Genomic DNA, 19,695 nt, shown 5'->3' with positions numbered 1-19,695 from the left:
GGGGAGGTAATAGAAAGGGAGAATTGTTGGGCATGGGTGTCTGAGTGAGAGGGAAAGAGAGAAATGAAGAAAGAGGAAAATTGTTGGGCATAAGAAGAGATGTGGTAGTGGGAGAGGAGTGAGGTACAGATGTAAAGGGAAGAGAGATGAGAGGGAAAAAGATTAGATGTGGTTCTGGAGAGGGAACAGTGAGATGGATGGAAAGGGATACAAGAGGGGCCTCAAGGAGGTAAGGAAGGTGGAAAGACTGCTAGGACCAGACTTTGAGAGGGGAAAAAATTGCTCAGAAGGAAAGCTTCTGGATTAGCAGCAGGCAGTGTGGTGGGAGGGAGGGAGGGAGGAATGTTGGACATGGTGGTGAAGGCAATGGAGTGAGAGATGTGGCATGGTGTTGGGGAGAGGTGATATAAGGAGAAATGTTGGGTATGGGGCTAGTGGGCAGGGGTGAAAGATGCTGCACATGGTAATAATAATAGAAATAAAGTGCATAATATAGAGCATAATAATTATATTTACATTATGCATCTGTGAAAAAATTGTCTTGCATGAAACCAGCCCCTGGTGCATAAAAGGTTGGGGACCGCTATGCTATAACACTGCACCTAAATATCTGGAATGCCCCAGACCTGACCATGCTGCCCTTTGAGTTGCACTTGAGATGTTTTGGGCATGCAGCATTAAAGAATAATGCATAGACTTGCATGCAAATCTAAGAGTTTGCCAGGTAACAGCAATTATTTGATTGTTAGCACCCAATCATCTTAATTTGCATGTGCATCTGGTCTCCACACTCAACTCTGGGGGAGAATGGGATAAACTTTATGAAGGATCCCTGTGCTGTGATATTAATGAAATGTTCAAGAAATTTAGTTCATATCTTTTCAAAAGACTTAAAAATGAATACAAAATTAAATCAAGCAGGTACTGGTGGAACAGAGGAAATTAATCCACTTAACCACAAAGTATTATGGTGATATTTATTTATTTATTTCAATTTCTATCCCATTCTCCTAGAAGCTCAGAACGTGTTACAAGTAGACATTCACAATCATTTGAAAACAGATTAGTCATGACAACAAATAGGTTACAGTAGACAATAACAGAGCTTATTCTAGAGACCAGACTAGTCAAAGCAAAGAGTACTAGGAAAAGTATATTGAAGAGGCAGTTTTTTATTAAAGTAAAGTTTAGAATATATAGGAAGTGATTTCAAGAAGTTTAAGAAAATGCTTAAGACTACACTTTTTATAGAAGCATTTCAATGAATGATGATTCTGGTTTATTCTGGTTTTTGAATTGATATATAATTTAGTGCTGTGAATTAATTGTTCTCATTGAATGATTTGAAATGTCTTTTTGTATAATTTTTTTTCTGTATGTTGCTATTTGTAAAGCTGCCTAGGAATAGGCAGTTGAGAAATCTTTTAAATAAGTAAATAAATAAATAAGAAAGACTTTCCGCATGTAAAGCTAGACCTTACATTTGGAAAGAGATATTTCTAAAATAGTGCATAGATACATATATAATAGTATGCACAGACAGGGATCCTACACATTCTTTTAAATACTTTTTGAGTGAAGATTCCTAGGAATGGAGCTGGTTGAAGTATAGGGTATACTTTGCAAAGTGTATTTGTATATTCTGCAGATAGGTATTTACAGCAGCTCTGGAGCATATGCAGTATACAAATTTGTGGCTATTTGCACCTGCACCAGTTGGATGCCAGTTGTAAAATTGTTCTCCACCATGTATTTATTCACCTTTTCAATGCAAAGATATTTTGTTAAGTCCTTGGACCTAATTAATTTTCTCCTAACTAGAGGCTGGCAGAAAACGTTCGATATGCTGCATACAGATACCTGAATTTCACACTGCTTATTTTTCTACTTATGAAGAATAAAAACATTTACAGGACACACATCAGATAAATTATTCATTTAATTTATTAACAACTTTGGCAAGATGCCAGCAATGATAGGGCAAAGTCAACATGATCACAGCATCTTCCATCAAATGTTCACACACACAGTCTGCTTCAATATCTTCAAAGTTAATTTTTGCTTACAGCATAAATTGCACCTATTACATGAAAACAATGACCATAAAAGAAATTTCACAGTAAATTTCATCTTTTCAGATGGCGTAACAAAAGAAAAAGAAAATAAAATTCTTTAGTTCTGTTGTGCAACAAGTTGGTATTCTAATACTGCCTAGAGAATGGGGAAAACCAACATTGTCCGTGTTGCTCGTGCACAGTCTTATTGAACGTCACTTCTTAGTGTCCCTCTCCTCCAAAATCGATATTTAGATGCATTTCAAGAAATGCAAATGAGCAGTTAGTTCATTGCCAATTCTGCCTATAGGCACTGCTCTGCCTATAGGCACTGCACTGTTCTTGTAACAGGCTTGTAACAGGCAGATAGACACAAGACAACCGTCGGAAGCTACTTCGTGGTTCATGCTATGCACCGAGTTAGGTGGAAACAATTCAGCAGCAGTTGATTTTTCTGTACTTTGTCAGTCCATGCATTCCATTACAATATCTTTTTTTCACTTCGTCTTTGCTATGAATCAGCACCTGCATCGTGCAGATCGCTGCCTTCCCACTCTTTTTCCAGTTTCCACTGAATTGGAAGGGCTACAACGTCTTTTGGCATAAACTTGGCAGGAGTTCTGAGAGGTCTGCAGTATCTCTGGCCCGCCAAAGCTTTGCAAGACCACTGTCAAGTACAGCATGTTATTCTTAGCACAGTACGTATTGATTTCACCTCTTGGCCAAGCATTTCCTTTCTGTAGTATTTCAAGCTCAGATTACCTTTATGGAGTATTTCTGAAGCTTCATGAACTGCACAAGTTTGTCTTTGGTCCTCTGCTTGAGTGCCATCAAAGCTCTCGATTTCTCCTCTGTGTCCTGGTCGATGGAGAAAATGATCTTGGCTCGCTCCTCGGCTTTCTTGTCCCCCGAGTTTTTGAAAAGCCTCTGCAGAGACTCTTGGTCGGTGCTTTCAAAGATGTTGGCGACTCCTTTTTTGCGAGAGGCTGTGTCAAAGCGATAGCCATTGACAGAGGGACTGACTCTCAAGGAGGTTGACATTCTGGAGACCGGATTGCCTTTCTGTGCTTTCATCTATTTGTGAAGCTGCTGGTATTTCCCCTGAAGGACTAGTCGAAAGAATTAGCGAACAGCATGCTCTCAAAGCTAATATTTAAAGGGAACCAAGAGCTCAAAGCTCAGGTTACAGGAATGACATCAGCATGACCTCAACAGCCTACTAATTAGATACAGATTTAACCATTAAACTGTCAAGCTGTTTGCAGCACTCTTTTGTTCTTGTATGATTTCCAGGTATTTGTATTTAATATAAATGCCTTATAATATATGATAACACACAATAATTGCAAGGATTTATTTTCTAAAGTCATAAGCTAAGGAATAAATTTTAAAAAAAAAACATGAGAGATTTCTGCTTCTTTGAAAAATTGTCCATCCTGATCAGATGGAAAAAAAAAGTGCATGCACTGCCCACAGGGTGTATAATTTTCCCTATCAAAAAAGAAAAGGGAGCGGGCAAAAAATAAAAAAAAGTTCAGTACCAGGGGTTGCTGAAAAGTTCTCAGCCCAACCAAAAAAAGAAGGACGAGGATTAGGTTCAATCAATGTCAAAAACAGAATGTTTCTGCAAATTGGCACTTAACCAAATAAGATAATACTCTTTTCAGCTCCTAGATGATAAGCCCACCAGGACAGATTGGAAAAATGCATGAAGTACCTGTATGTATACCGCTTTGAGTGCGGTTGTATTACTACAAAAAGGTGGTATACAAGTTCCAATCCCTTTCCCTTACAGTGGTAAAATAATGCTCAGATTTTAGGAAGTTGGTTGGGCTGAGAACTTTTCAGCACCCCCTCGTAAAGCAGGAGGGAGTGCTGAGAAGTTTTCAGCTCAACCAAGAAGAGAATGCTGTGGATATAGTTCAATCAATGATCTGAAACAATGTTAAAAAAAAAATACCCATAGAATTTCCTTTCTGCAAATTGACACTTATCGAAATAAGATAATGCGCTTTTCAGCAACAATAGCAAAATAATGAGTCTCCTGCTGCGCTGGCCCACCATAGGATCTTCAGGGTGTGGTAGAGACATGGAAACTGTCCCTATATTTCTTGTTTGCAAGTCTTTGGTTGTTACATGTGCTATTTTAAGGCAAGAAGCTTTGTTAGTGATTTGTGCTCTGATACACCAGGAACAATATATTGCTAAGGGCATTAAACCTTTTTTTTTTGTAACACAGCAGTTTCTCCTATTTCGTTGTATTTCCAGGGCTGGGATCTGGTGCCATGAGCTTTCATTTGCAGCTACCCTGAATTGTCAGATATTTTATTTCTCTCCCAGCAACAGAAAGATTCTCTAATATCACCAGAAAAATCTGATGGGCCACTGTCATGGCCATTATTATAATGATTTCAAAAAGACGAGTTATTCTCAAAAAACCACGCATGCAAATGAGGTTCGCGGAGTTTCACAAAGGTTCGTTAAATTTATATGTGATGAGTCGCTGGTGATAGCGATCGACACATGTGCAGAATACACCTCGAAAAGAGGCTTAAATGTGCATATGTGCTGGGAAAAGCAACACCATCATCATCTTCTGGTCTCATTGCATATCTTCTCAACAGGACAACATGGAAAGTGAGAGGATAAGAGCCACCATCCATAATGCCATCCGCCATTGTAGCACAAAACATGCACGACTCACAAACACCTATAATTCATGGGCTTTTGAATTTTGTAATTTTATCATGAGCCACAGCCAGAAACACATGAGACACATCTATAATACAGGTGCTCAAGAAGCGTGCTTTTGTTCCCCCCTTAAAAAAACTACTATAATTCATGTACATTTTTTTATTGTCAAATATTTTAAGAACATAAGAATTGCCGCTGCTGGGTCAGACCAGTGGTCCATCGTGCCCAGAATTCCACTCCCACGGCGGCCCCTAGGTCAAAGGCCAGTGCCCTAACTGAGACCAGTGCCAGAAACACATGCCTGAGATGTGATTTTCACAGTACCGGCACCCCCCCAGAGTAGTTGGTGATTTTTTGTCACCAAAATCCATCACCGCACTTGGGGAATCACATGGAAATGATAGAGAATCGCCCGGAGTGCTCCTTTGAATATTGATGAGCCCATTTTACTACCATTTTAATATTAATGACCTCATTGTACTACAGTTGCATGACAGAGTCGGAGACTGCTAGAAAGCTCGGAAAAGACCGTGGTAAGCCATTTTGATAATCAGCCGCTAAAATACATGCATGCTAAACCAGCTGGAGCAGGTTTAGTGGCTATCGTTAAGATCACTGTAAGTTTTGAGAATCTTCCTCTCAGTCTAGTCATTGTGGTGACAGTCCCAGGCCAGGGAACCATGCGCCAGAGTTCCTTCTGGAACCCTATAATCATATGTATCAATCCAGTCACCACTCAACCTTAGGCTGCCTCTATAGCATCCCCATCTGACCCAGGTAGCAGAAATCCCTGCTCAGTGACATAATTTGGGACTTTCCACATTGCAAAGCACAATAGGGGAGCTCATTTGTGAGCATGCATTCAGGTCATTTTGGTGCCAAACTTTTTAAAGTGCACACATTGCTTGTACATGCATATTCCTACAAATCAATATGTATGCGATTGATTGTATGGATTTTAAGCTCTTGTGTGCATATTAATCCGTCTAAAAAAATTAAATAGTTATAAAACATGAGAGATTCCCAGACATCAGGAAAAGAGTTTTAAATGAGCACAACCCAACCTTTCTTTAGCCATGTACACCCCAAGTGCACAACATTGATTCCTGCCAGCCTTGTATTAAAGTTTGCAGTTTATGTAAAATTTGGTACTTTATACACTGTTCAGGCAGTTTACAATAAAACAAATATAAAAATACAGTAAAAGAACTCCATAAAAAGAGAGAAAAGGACCTAAACCATTCACTTAAAGAAAATATACATGCCCTTTTACACATATAGCCCAAGTAAAAATGAAGTACTGCACTGCTATGATCCTCATAGGACTGAACAACTGGTTTGGGAGAGAATGAGTACATCAAGTTGTTATCCACATAATTTAACTAAATTGATGAAGATGTGTATAATGTTAACTAAAATCAGGGGAGCTGTAAAACATCAAGCCCCTCCCCCTCCAATAATTAAACATCACAATCATTATTCAGTTCAAATGCTGACCATGGCATTTATATTTATACCTTTATAGTCAGTGCTAAGGTGGGTATAAGCTGCCTGCTGGCAGTTACCAGGTACAAGCAAATAAAGTTAAGATAGCCCTTTCGTTATCCAAAATTTCTGGGTAGTTGCTTAGTTAATGGACTGGAAACTTTGACTAAGTTTTGCCCCCTGACTGCCCTGGCACTACCCAGGCAATCTCTCTGGATTTTCAGTGTCATTATTTGAATAATGATGTTCATATCTAGGTGTGACCCTGGTGCATGGCACTTATCTGCGTAGTATTCACTGCTACCCAGATAAGGGCTGCTGTGTGTTGGCCCATATGTAAATAGAGTGTGTAAAACACAAAACAACACAGGCTACATTAGTAAAGCATCTGTTAAGAACATATACTGTACAGTATAATACACTGAAGAGACAGGGAAAGTCTGCTTCAATATATTAAAAGTTAATTTTATTTAGAGTGCAAATTGCACTTATGATGTGACAATGTAAAATCATATAAATGCACTAGACAAAGCCCAGAGCTAAAGCTCAATAAACTTTGGATCCACTTTTATACTATTACCTCCCCCCACCCCCCACCCAAAAAAAAAAAATCCAGTAAATACCCAGTTTCATCATATGGTGCAAGAATTGTTATCTATTAAGCAATCTCACAGGCACACCCTGAGATACTACCTGACCATTTTGCTAAATTATTGATAGATAAGGTCAAAGCAGTTGAGTCCTGTAATTAGTAACTTTGCCCTTTTCTTTGCCTCAGCCTTCTGATATTGATCTATTGGGTGCCTTTCTCACTTTTCTGCTTTGCTATAATTCCATTTTAAGAAGCTCCTCACATCCTCACTTCTCTAGAAGCTGCCATGTCCCCTAAACCAGTGTTTCCCAAGTCGGTCCTGGATATCCCCTTCCCAGACAGGTTTTCAGGATATCCATAATGAATATGCACATAAGAAATTTACATACAACAGAGGCGGTGTATGCATATCAATCTCATACATACCGTGGAAATCCTGAAAACCTGACTGGCAAAGGAGTACTCTAGGACCGACTTGGGAAACACTGCCCTAAACTACACTGGACTGACAACCAGGTATGGATGTTATTTAAAAATGCTACCATGGAAGCCCAGACCAGATTATTCCACATATTAATAAAGATGGAAAGAAGAGAAAATGAGAGCTGGCATAGTTAAAAGGTGACGTGAAAGAGGCTATTAGAGCCAAAAAAAAATCTTATAAAGAATGGAAAAAGGATTCAAATGAAGAAAATAAGAGGAGACATAAGCACTGGCAAGTTAGATGCAAAACATTGATGAAGAAAGCTATGAAAGAATATGAAGAGAAACATACTAAAGAGGCATAAACTCATAGTAACAATTTTTTTAGGTACATCAGAAGCAGAAAACCTGTGAGGGAACCATTAGATGATCAAGGAGATAAAGGGGTGCTCAAGGAAAATAAGGCCATAGCAGAGAGATTGAATGAATTCTTTGCTTCGGTCTTTACAGAAGATGTAAGAGATCTACCTAAAAATACTAAACAATCAACAATGGAAAAAAGTCCTCTTCGTTAACAAACTAGCATACAATAAGGACTTGCAAATATAATTGCCTTCAATGTATATAGATCAATTTGCAACTAAGCTCTCAGATATCTGCGCTGATTAATCATAAAATCTTTAAATCAGCCTTAGCAGAAATAGGATATCTTTTGTGCATCCTGCTTACTTAAATTTTTCAATATTTTAAAGTGCTGAATGCTTCATGCAATATACATTTAAAGTGCTTAATGCTTAGTGCAAAAAATCTAAAGTAACAGTAACCAGCACTTATCTTTTGTTTCTGTTACTTAAATTTGTAGCTCTTTCTCCGGCCCAATGGGACCCATTTCGCCTTCTTAACGGCTTCTTCAGGGGTTTCCGTTTATTTTTTTATTTTGTTTATTTATTCAATTTTCTATACCGTTCTCCCAGGGGAGCTTAGAATGGTTTACATGCATTTATTCAGGTACTCAAGCATTTTCTCTGTCTGTCCTGGTGGGCTCACAATCTATCTAATGTACCTGGGGCAATGGGGGGGGGGGGATTAAGTGATTTGCCCAGAGTCACAAGGAGCAGCATGGGTTTGAACCCACAATCTCAGGGTGCTGAGGCTGTAGCTTTAACCACTGCACCACACTCTACAAAAATAAAAAAATACCATTATATCATACAATATTCAATATATATCAGACAATTAATACAACATTAAATAAGGCTACTCACTGAATAGCTTAGCTTCCATTACAAAGCAAAATGGTGCTTGCGATTATCAAACGCCACGCATGCACTCTTAAGATTTAGCTTTCTGATGTCACCATTATTATGGCGCATGCTAAATATCTACCTGAACCATTAATGGTTTTCAAGGGTGATGATGCAGAGAAACTGAAAGAAATCTTGGTGAATCTGGAAGATGTACGAAGCCAAATTGACAAGTTAAAAAGTGATACCGTATATACTTGAATATAAACCAAGATTTTTGAGCCAAAAAAATTGGCCCAAAAATGGGGGACTCGGTTTATACTTGGGCCTGCACCCAGTGCCCACCCACCCCCCTGCCGGACTTGTTGCAGTTCTCCGCTGGGCCACGAGGCTCTGTATCCTGTCCTCTCCCCCCCTCCCTGCTCTGTCCATTGTACCTCCTCTCTGCCGATATCCTGCATGCCGTCACACCTTCCGTATGGCTCGCATACCTGGAATCTCTGGCGGTCATTTTGTTTAATGTTTAATCCCTGGCTGGATATAGTACTGAAACAGCTTTACTGGGAATGTTGGATGAGATTGTCACTTATAGTGATAGTCTTAGGGAAGTCCTTGTAATTCTGTTAGATCTCGATGCCACATTTGCCATTATTGCTCACTCACTACTGTTGTCAAGATTGGAACAGACAGGCTTCATAGGCCCAGCATTAAACTGGTTCCATTCATTTTTCTCAAAGAGAGTATGTCAGGTATCTGTAAATGGCCTGTCTTCTGCTACTTAACTTCCATTGTATGAAGTCCTTCAAGAGACTGCCCTTGCCCCAGCTTTGATTAAAAGTATATTGCCCTAGTTACTTGCATTCCAAATTTAGGACGTAGGACCTGTTTTTAACTGACATCATCCAATTTGTTGTTGTTCATGATAAATGGGATGTAACTTTCAAGCAAACTCTAGATCAGAAGCTGGAAAAAAATCAGAGTAACTTGAAACTAGTAAGCTAAATCTAAACCATCAGAAATGTGAGGTCCTCTAAGTTTCAATATTTAGGGCACCTCCATTTCAGCCCTATATTTCCATTACCCTAAAGTCATTGAGGACTTCGTTCTCTCATTAGATGTCTCTCTCATGCATTCCATGTCAATGATGTTAAAGAAATCCTTCATAGCTCTCCAAAAGATATGATTCCTCAAGCAATTATTTGATCCTCTTGGTGCTAAAGACACCACTACATATATTCATAATAAATTGCTTGAATTCTTTATTCACAGAAAGACAGTCTAATCAAATAAAAAATATTACAGCTTATACAAAATACAACTGTTCAGTTGATTGTGCATAATAACATTATCAATTATGTGTCTTCCTTTATACAGGACCAGCATGGGCTCCCCATATCAAGTCAGATTAAATTTAAGATTTTAATCTAAACCTCATTATACTGGAACCCCAGGCTCTTTTGCATTGTTTCTCCTATTCTTCAGTCTGTAATCTTAGACCTTCACAGGCAAATCTCCTAAACATTCCATTTGGGTCTAGGGCAAGGGTAGGCAATTCCGATCCTTGAGAGCCACAGGCAGGTCAGGTTTTCAGGATATGTACAATAAATATGCATGAGATAGATTTGCATCTTAAGGTCCTTTGGTGAGCCCTTGAATTTTATTTACAGTACTACTATTACTACTACTTATCACTTATATAGCACTGAAAGGTGTATGCAATGCTGTATATTTTGACACTTAATACACAGTCCCTGCTCAGAAGAACTTACAGTCTAACTTGGACAGACAGACATGACATATAGGGTTGGGGATGCAGTGACTTTGTGTAGAGTGGGAACATCTTTTTGTATCTCTGCAAAAGAAGTATTCTGGTGTTTTTTCCCTCCTGTTGTATAATGTATAAGAACATAAGAACATAAGCATTGCCTCCGCTGGGTCAGACCCGAGGTCCATCGCGCCCAGTAGTCCGCTCACGCGGCGGCCCAACAGGTCCAGGACCTTCACAGTACTCTTCTATCTATACCCTTCTATCCCCTTTTCTAGTAGGAAAATGTCCAATCCTTTCTTGAACCCCAATACCGTACTCTGCCCTATTACGTCCTCTGGAAGCGCATTCCAGGTGTCTACCACACGTTGAGTAAAGAAGAACTTCCTAGCTTTTGTTTTGAATCTGTCCCCTTTCAACTTCTCCGAATGCCCTCTTGTTCTTTTATTTTTCGAAAGTTTGAAGAATCTGTCCCTCTCTACTCTCTCTATGCCCTTCATGATCTTGTACGTTTCTATCATATCCCCTCTAAGTCTCCTCTTCTCCAGGGAAGAGTCCCAGTTTCTCCAGTCTCTCAGCGTATGAAAGATTTTCCATCCCTTTTATCAGACGTGTCATTTCCTTCTGTGCATGTTGTCCATTTCAACTTGTGTCCATAATTGATTTGTTTTTATTTCATTATAAACTGCTTTGAAATGAAGTTAAAAGGTGGTATCTCAACTTTCAACCAATAAATAAATAAAAATACAGAGAGGGGCATAATAAAAAAAAACATCTCAGTCCCTTTTTGGCTTAAGGCTCTAAACGTTGAAAGTAGAAGCAAGGAAAATGTCCATTCTCAAAAGATACATCCAAAAGGAGTTTTTTTAAATAATGGCCTGCCTCTACGTTCAGCTGTTTAAATGCCCAGACCACCACTACGTCTAAACTTACACCATATAATCAACCTAAAAAAGAGCCCAAGTCCCAAACGCCCAAAACAAAGGCTTTTAGGCGAAGGAGGGGCCAGTCCTTTGCCTAAAAGCTGGATTCTGTAACCGGTGTCTGTCAAAAACAACACCGGTTACAGAATCCACCCCCCCCCCCCCCTAGCAACGATCGCGGCAGGAGAGATGGCTCATCTCTCCTGCCGTGATAGCGCTACCACCAAGTGCCACAAAACGCGGCACTTGGGATTGCTATCGCAGCAGAAGAGATGGCTCATCTCTCCTGCCGTGATAGTTGCAGTGGGCAGTAGGCAGGTTGCTGGGGCTGCTGAGCTGGTGCAATCAGCTCAGTGGCCCCTTTTTCGGCACTTATACCTGTTTTGATTTGGTCTAAGTCAAAACATATACCTGCTGTACGCCTATGTCTAGGTTGGTCCACCTCCCGCCCTTTCCCTTCCTCTAAAAACGCCTCTTTTCACTCTATGCATTTAGAGGCAGGGGAAAGGCCTAAGCTGGTTTTAGATACGTCTAAAATCAGCTTTGGTTATGGGTACTTGGACGATCAGACTTGTTGATCATCCAAGTACCCATTTAGGCCATTTTTTAGACATTTTTTTTGTTTTGATTATTATAATAATAATAATAATAACTTTATTTTTGTATACCGCAATACCACAAACAGTTCAGAGCGGTTTATAATGTAAGAGAGACTGTACATACACAGCGAAGATACAATGCGAGGGAATGTTCTATGCAGTTGAGCGCAGTTTACAATGCAGGGGACTGTACATATTCAGCATGGGTGTTTATACAGCGAAGATACAATGCAGATTTACAATGCAAGAGCCTGTACATTTACAGCGGAGATATTTATACAGTGAAAATACAGTGCGAGCGACTTAAGAACAAGATACGATGCAAGAGACTGTATAATGCGGTTGAAGTGGATTACTATGCAAGGAGAGGTCGTAGAGTTTGGTTATTTGGAGGGGAGGGGTTCGAGAAATTTATCAAAGAGGTAAGATTTGAGAGATTTCCTTAAGGAAGAATACGATGGGGCAGATGAGATGAGGGTGGTCAGGCAATCTGTCCATCTGCCAGCTTGGAATGAGAGAGTTCTATTAAGGAATCTTTTGTAGGTGCATCCCTTTGGGGATGGGTAAGTAAACAGATAGGCATTGCGCGTTCGATTGGTGCCTGGGAACGCAAAGTGGTGATACAGATATATCGGGGATGACCCCCAGAGCCTCTAATTTTTTGGCTTTAGTTCATAGCAATATATGAAATGATTACATTATTGTAAACTTTTGTTTACAGCAATGAATTAGCTTGACAAACTGTGAAATGTAATGTTTGATTTAAAGGCCCTCTTTTACTAAGCCACAGTAAAGGTGGGTTGGGAACTGGCTTGGAGGTAGGGCTCAAAGGGTAATGGTGAACGGCACCCCCTCTGAAATGACGGAGGTGATCAGTGGAGTGCCCCAGGGCTCGGTCTTGGGCCTGATACTATTCAATATCTTTATAAGGGACTTGGCAGAAGGGCTCCGAAGTAAAATAACATTATTTGCCAATGACGCCAAACTAAGCAACGTAGTGGGAAAAGCACAATGGATAAAAATTCAATGCCCGACAGTATGATGCACGATCTACTCTTACTGGAGAACTGGTCTAAGACATGGCAGCTCAGCTTCAATGCTAAAAAATGCAAAGTTATGCACCTGGGTAGCCAAAATCCATGCAGGACTTATACCCTTAATGGCGAGATCCTAACAAGAATGGTAGCAGAATGAGACTTAGGGGTGATCGTCAGTGAGGACATGAAGGCTGCCAATCAAGTGGAGCAAGCTTCATCCAAGGCAAGACAAATCATAGGTTGCATACGCAGGGGTTTCATCAGCCATAAGCCTGAGGTCATTATGCCTTTGTATAGATCCATGGTGAGGCCCCACCTGGAATACTGTGTGCAATTCTGGAGGCCGCATTACCGTAAGGATGTGCTGAGGCTGGAATCGGTCCAGAGAATGGCCACCCGGATGATCTTAGGACTGAAGGATCTCCCGTACAAAGAATGGTTAGATAAATTACAGCTATACTCGCTTGAGTAGCGCAGAGAGAGGGGAGACATGATCGAGACGTTCAAGTATCTTACGGGCCACATCGAAGCGGAGGAGAATATCTTCTTTTTCAAGGGTCCTACGGCAACAAGAGGGCATCCGTGGAAAATCAGAGGCAGGAAACTGCGCGGGGACACCAGGAAATTATTTTTCACTGAAAGGGTGGTTGATCGCTGGAATGGTCTTCCACTTCAGGTGATTGAGGCCAGCAGCGTGCCTGATTTTAAGGCCAAATGGGATCGACACGTGGGATCTATTCACAGGGTAAAGGCAGGGGAGGGTCATTAGGGTGGGCAGACTGGATGGGCCGTGGCCCTTATCTGCCGTCTATTTCTATGTTTCTATGTTTCTACTACGGCCTGGGGCACTACATGCTCTGACGCTCATAGAAATTCTATGAACGTTGGAGCAGCGTCAGAGCATTTAGCGCTTCAGGTCACGGTAGAAACCTACATCATAGCTTAATAAAAGTGGGGGAGGGGTTAATCCTTCCTAGGCTCATGTGTGAGAGTGGAGAAGCGGCAGAGGAAAGCAATGAGACAGCAGCTACCTCTGCCATGTAAGCATAGCCCAAACGCCTAAAATGCCATAATGCATTCATAACATTGCATACTTCTTACTTAACACTATTAATAAGCTGTTTATTCAGACATGTTTATTCAAAAACTGCGTGTGTGTGTTATGTATTGTGTAACAGAACTGGAAAAGTTCTGGATGTATACAGTGCCTTGTGAGAAGGTATCCCTTGTTGAGTTTGCGTGCATTAAAGGAATGATACAAGATTTTTGCCCCTTAATGCACATTAAATGGCAGAAACCATAAAGCACATTAGTTTAAGGCCCTGAGGTCTGTATAATAATGAAATACAAAGGGAAAGGGGTTGGGATTGGTTTATTGCTTTTTTATTGTTATACAACCACACTCAAATTGGTTTACACACAGGTACTTCAAACTTTTTTCCTATCTGTCCTGGTGGAATATGTGACTTACCCAGGGTCACAAGAAATAGCACAGGGTTTGAACCCACAACCTCAAGGTGCTGAGGATGTAGCTCTAACCACTGCACTACAAAGCATGTAACTGTGTCTGAATTTGAGAGGGCCTGGGATAGGCATGTAGGATCTCTCGGCAAGAGACAGAGATAATGGTTATTGCAGATGGGCAGACCAGATGGGCCATTTGGCTTATATCTGCCATCATGTTTCTATGTTTCTATATGTAGGTTGAATACTGTAGCTTGTGTTGACCAATGCAAGGTGCATTATTGTTGGAAAGTTGGCATTATTTTTCCTGCCCAGAAGCATCAGACCACTAACATGTTGACCGATGCTTCCAGGTGCCATTTTAATGGGACTAATGCCTACAATAAGGTATAGATCCATAGGTTCCCCCTCTCCAATTCTCTCCCTTTTAGCTAGCAAACTCCCCTTCCCCCCCAAAAAACCCTATTTCCTCTAGACCCTTCGCTCCTTGAAGTAAAAAAAAAAAAAGCCAAGAGCATAAGGATGTCCCACACCAGTTAGCCCCTGTGCTCCTCAAGACCCCCTAATCCCTGAAGCACTACTTTCTATATTCATTGGTGTTCCATGAGGCTGCAGGACAGGAATGATCCAACCCTCCTGGCTCTGGGTTTCAAAATGATGCCCATAATCCCCTAGTGGTAGTAATGAAGTAGTGGATGGAGGCAGCAGACTTGCCACAAAACACAAGAGGAGAGCTAATAATTGAATTCCTAATTTATTAAAATTAATTTCTTGGCTCTCCTCTGATGTTTTTTTGAAAGCCCATCATCTCCCTCCAATAATCCATTCCTGTGTTTTGTTTCAGTGGTGGTACCACAAGATATCTGCTAGGAATCAGGCTGCCATAAAGGCAAAAACACCCCCACCCCCACCCCCACCCTCCTCCCGACCACCAATGAGCAGAAAAAAGTTGCATCAGAGGGGCAAGATAAGGCAAGTGAAGATCCTGCGCTCCAGTTAAGGCAACCTGTCTTGAGTACTGCCATAGCAGGTGACCTACAGCAAGTTTAAAGGACCACCTAGGTAGGAGAATGAAGGGAAATGATATTGGATGGTGGAGAAGAAATTATGCCAGGACCTGCTGGAGAAGGAAGAATAGAGAGAGATACTAGATCCACGGGGGAGAGAGTACAAGGGAGAGAGAGAGAGAGACTTGGATTCCCAGGGAGATGGCAGGAGGACAGAAAAAGAGAGCGAGAGCTACTGAACCCCAGGAAAAGAGCTAAGAGGGAGGGAAGATAAAGGGAGAGATGCTGACACGGGGGAGGGGGGACAGGAAAAAAGGAAGGGAGATAAAAACATGTTGGCTCCAGAAGAGGGTGGTGGTGGTGGTGCAGGAAAAACAGAAGAGGGGAATATGGACATAGAAGGGTGATGCTGGATATGTGGGGGGAGGAATAGGAACAATGAAGGGCAATGCCAGACATGGTGAAAAGAGATAGCAATATAGAAGAACAATGCAGGACAGGCAAAAATAAGGACACAGAATGGGGAGATACTAAACAAGGTGGTAGGATAGAGCTAGGGTTGATCTACCTGTTCCTGTGACTGAGCTTGCCTCTCAAATTGCCTAGAAACTTCTGAGTGTTGCAGTGAACCAGTGTTGTAGCTAGAACATCGGGGGCCTGCGGGAAAAAAATATTGAGAGGAACTCCCCTAAATTGAATTGGTAACCCCAAGAAGTTAAGCTCTGAAGATATTTCAACACTGGAGAAATAAAAACAGAAATGTATTTCCTTTTTTATTGTAAACTGTTTAGCTATATACTGTATAATAGACATTATATCAAGAAATCAATAAACTTGAAACGTTTCTATTGAATACAATACAAAGACATCTGCTATACACATTTCCCAAAGCTAACTTATTTCAGTCAATAAATTCACAATAAAAAGCTTAATTTTTTTGTCTGGACATTTATTTTTCAATCAAGTTGGTTCCAGTTTCTCTTAAGGCCAAAAGAACAAAGAGAAATTTCAAAGGAGGGTATTAGAAGGGTATAACAAGGACATTTCCTTGGTTATCAACACTATAGGCTTTGATAAATGTGTATGAGTTTGATTCAGGTTGATTTATAGAATTTAACTGTTGGTTTCTGCTCAGTCATAAACATATAATGTTATCACCTGTAAGAATATATTCATTTTCTGCAGCACTAAGTGCTCCTTTTACAAAGGTGCACTAGCGTTTATGGCGCACGCACCGGATTAGCGTGCGCTACCCAAAATTTACCGCCTGCTCAAAAGGAAGCGGTAGCGGCCAGCACGCGCTATTCCGCGCGTTAAGGCCCGAACACACCTTTGTAAAAGGAGCCCTAAATGCTTCATTATAATATCATAAACAGTGCATACACATTAATGTTTTAGTATTTTTCAACTATTCATTGGTTATGATCTGGTGAATTTCAGTAGAATAAATTCCAGGATCATAGTTAGCTTTGCTGTAAAGCAGGGGTGTCAAAGTCCCTCCTCGAGGGCCGGAATCCAGTCGGGTTTTCTGGATTTCCCCAATGAATATGCATTGAAAGCAGTGCATGCAAATAGATCTCATGCAGATTCATTGGGGAAATCCTGAAAACCCGACTGGATTCTGGCCCTCGAGGACCGACTTTGACACCTGTGCTGTAAAGTTTCAGCCTGTGCAGCCCATTAAAATGAAAGTCATTTTGCCACTGGATGGACAGAGGACAGAAGAAAAGTTCTTTTCAGACACGCTGAAACCTAACAATGTGGCTGAAACCATGGAAGACAAACAGACAGACATACGTACACATGTAATCCAAGAAATGTGTCAATTTCAAGGCTCTGTTGCTGTGAGCTGGTTGGCTTGATTTAATTTTTCTTTTAACAATGAGTGAAATCTTAATCTGAAATTAATTTTGTTATCGTTTCTTCAGTCATAATTGTTTGCAACATGTGCTATAACGTAACATAACTGTAACTTAAAATTTAAGAAGAAGGGAGGGTAAAGTTTGACATTTACTTTAAACCAACTTTGCAATGAAAGAAGAAAAGGAAGGAGAATTATTTCATAAATCTTATTGGGCACAAAATGGTGCTTTGCGTGTGCAGAAATATGCATTCATGAAACCGCCAATGTGTGGTAATTATGCATAGCGCATAGTTTTCCTGGGACAGAGTTTGCATGAAGCAGGGGTGGAGCTACAAAATACACACTCATATTATAAAATACGTGTGTATTGTTGTGTAACTTTTTACAATACAATACAATTCAGTTCTTCTATTCCACATAATACTTTTACAGCTTAATGTGAATCACAGGTTTTAAGAGACTGGAATAACCAGGATTATTGCACAGTAATTAGAAATCTGCCTCACTTCTAGTGGAAAAGTGTTCCAGGCTAGAACAGAGATGAACCAAACAGTTTTTATATTTCACTTTTAATAATTTATTTACCCTCAGTGGGAAAGAAAAGAGTTTTCAAAAAATGTTTGTTTTATTTTTCAGTGTAGTCTCCTGATAGCTCCATATACTTCATTCACCTTTCCTTTGAAAAGAATTCTTCTGTTTGACCTTCAAAGCAGAACATCACAGCTTCCTTGACATCTTCATCACTTGAAAACTGCTGTCAACGGAGAGATTTCTTCAAAACTCTGGAAATAATCTGAGGAAGCCAAATCAGGCCTATAGGGTGGATGGTTTATCTTCTGAAACCCGCATTCCCGGATAGCCTGTGATTGTCGAGACGTGTACACCAACACATTGTCGTGAAGAAGCAGCATGCCTGCTGTGAGTTTTCCTCATCTTTTCTCCTTGATTGACTCTCACAAAGTGATCATTGTATTGACATAACTCTCCTCGGTTATAGTTGTCTAGTGTAGCATGAACTCCAGAAGCAAAAGTCCTTCATCATCCCAGAAGACAGATTCTATGACTTTGCCTGCAGATTTTTCTGTCTTGAACTTTTGGGGGGTAGAGGATAACTTGTGCTTTCACTGCATTGACTCCATTTTGGACTCAGGATCTCTGTGATAGACCCAAGTCTCATCTCCAGTCACCAAACAATGAAAAAAAATTCACTTGGTCTTCACGGAGCATCTCTGGAGCCTCATGACCTTCTGACATGGTGTCAGCATTTTTGGAACCCATCTTGCACTAACCTTGGACATGCCCAACATGTCATGAATTATTTTCTAAACTGTACCTGCCAAAATGCCCATTTCTTCAATTATTCTGGAATCTTAATTTGTCTGTCTGACAAAAATTAAATCCTCAACTTTCTTGCACATTTCTGTGGAAGTTTCTTTCATAGGCCATCCAGTGTGAGGGTCATCTTCAATGGACTCTCTACCCTGCTTAAACTGTTTGCTCCAAAATTTTTATTTGTAGGATGATGGGGTAGACTCACCATAAACTGCAGTCACATATTCATGGATTTCCTTTGGCTTTTTATCTTCTTTTGTGAGAAATTTTATCACTGAATGGTGATCCAAATCTTATAGCTTCTTACTTGATTTGCACAAGGACTCTCCTGACATCCTGTCTCTTGGAATGCTAGACTTACACTGAACTGCAATTGTGCATGAGTAATCTTGAGATATGTCACAACATGCACAGACTTGTTTCAACACACTTGCTACTTTCTTTCATACTCAGGTAGATAAATTATTGAAAACCCCTCGTAACTCTTAATTCACTTAATCTATTCAATAGGAGATTGTCATCAACTAAATTGAATGCACAGGATAAATCAAGTTGTAAAACTACCATCTGTATTCCTTTACTTAACCATGACTTTGCAGTTGCAAGTCTTGCACATATAACTGTCTCTGTGTTAAAATCTTTTGTCCAGACGTCTACAAAAGTGGCTCAGATCTATCCCATGAAGTGCCTTTTTGATAGCTTTTCCCTGAATCCCATGATTCATTGGATTCATTGGGCTACAGAGCAAGTTTTTGTAAGTTGTTAGGTTCAGATGGCATAAGGAAATCTGGATAATGCTATTGAAACTCCAGGTATGGACTCAACCTGCACTATTATTAGGGCAGTTCTGAATATTTGTATTTAATTCAACTTGGCAGTGAATACATTAGTTGTATTCAGCCAATTAATGACTTAAATTTGAACATAAATAATCAGGGCTCTTCTGTGCTAAATCCTACTGAAAAAAACCCACTTGATCTCTGATTTCACATTGCTATGTTCAGTGGCATAATAAGAGGGGTGGCGGGGGGGTGATCTGCCCTGGGCACAGTCTTCCTAAGGGCGCAACATCCCCTCCTCCTCTCTGCCTCCCACTCTTCTCCTTGCCATGCACACGCCCCCCCCCCCTTATCTTTTCCTATACCATTTTTACTTCCCCAGCATGAGGTTGCTGCGCGCGTCTGCATTTGCACTCTCTCTCTGAGGTCACTT

General features: G+C 40.5%; 1 protein-coding gene across 1 annotated transcript; it reads right to left on the bottom strand.

The window, feature by feature from the left end:
- Positions 1–1,926: 1,926 nt before the first annotated feature.
- Positions 1,927–3,197, bottom strand: TCIM (transcriptional and immune response regulator). The gene has a single exon (XM_033947771.1). It carries the CDS (start codon positions 3,126–3,128, stop codon positions 2,808–2,810), a length of 321 nt encoding a protein of 106 aa, XP_033803662.1. The 5' UTR covers positions 3,129–3,197; the 3' UTR covers positions 1,927–2,807.
- Between the last annotated feature and the right edge of the window lie 16,498 nt (positions 3,198–19,695).

This window comes from Geotrypetes seraphini, chromosome 6, assembly GCF_902459505.1.
Source record: "Geotrypetes seraphini chromosome 6, aGeoSer1.1, whole genome shotgun sequence".
In the NCBI taxonomy this organism is placed as follows: domain Eukaryota; kingdom Metazoa; phylum Chordata; class Amphibia; order Gymnophiona; family Dermophiidae; genus Geotrypetes; species Geotrypetes seraphini.
This window is presented reverse-complemented; position numbering and strand designations above follow the sequence as displayed.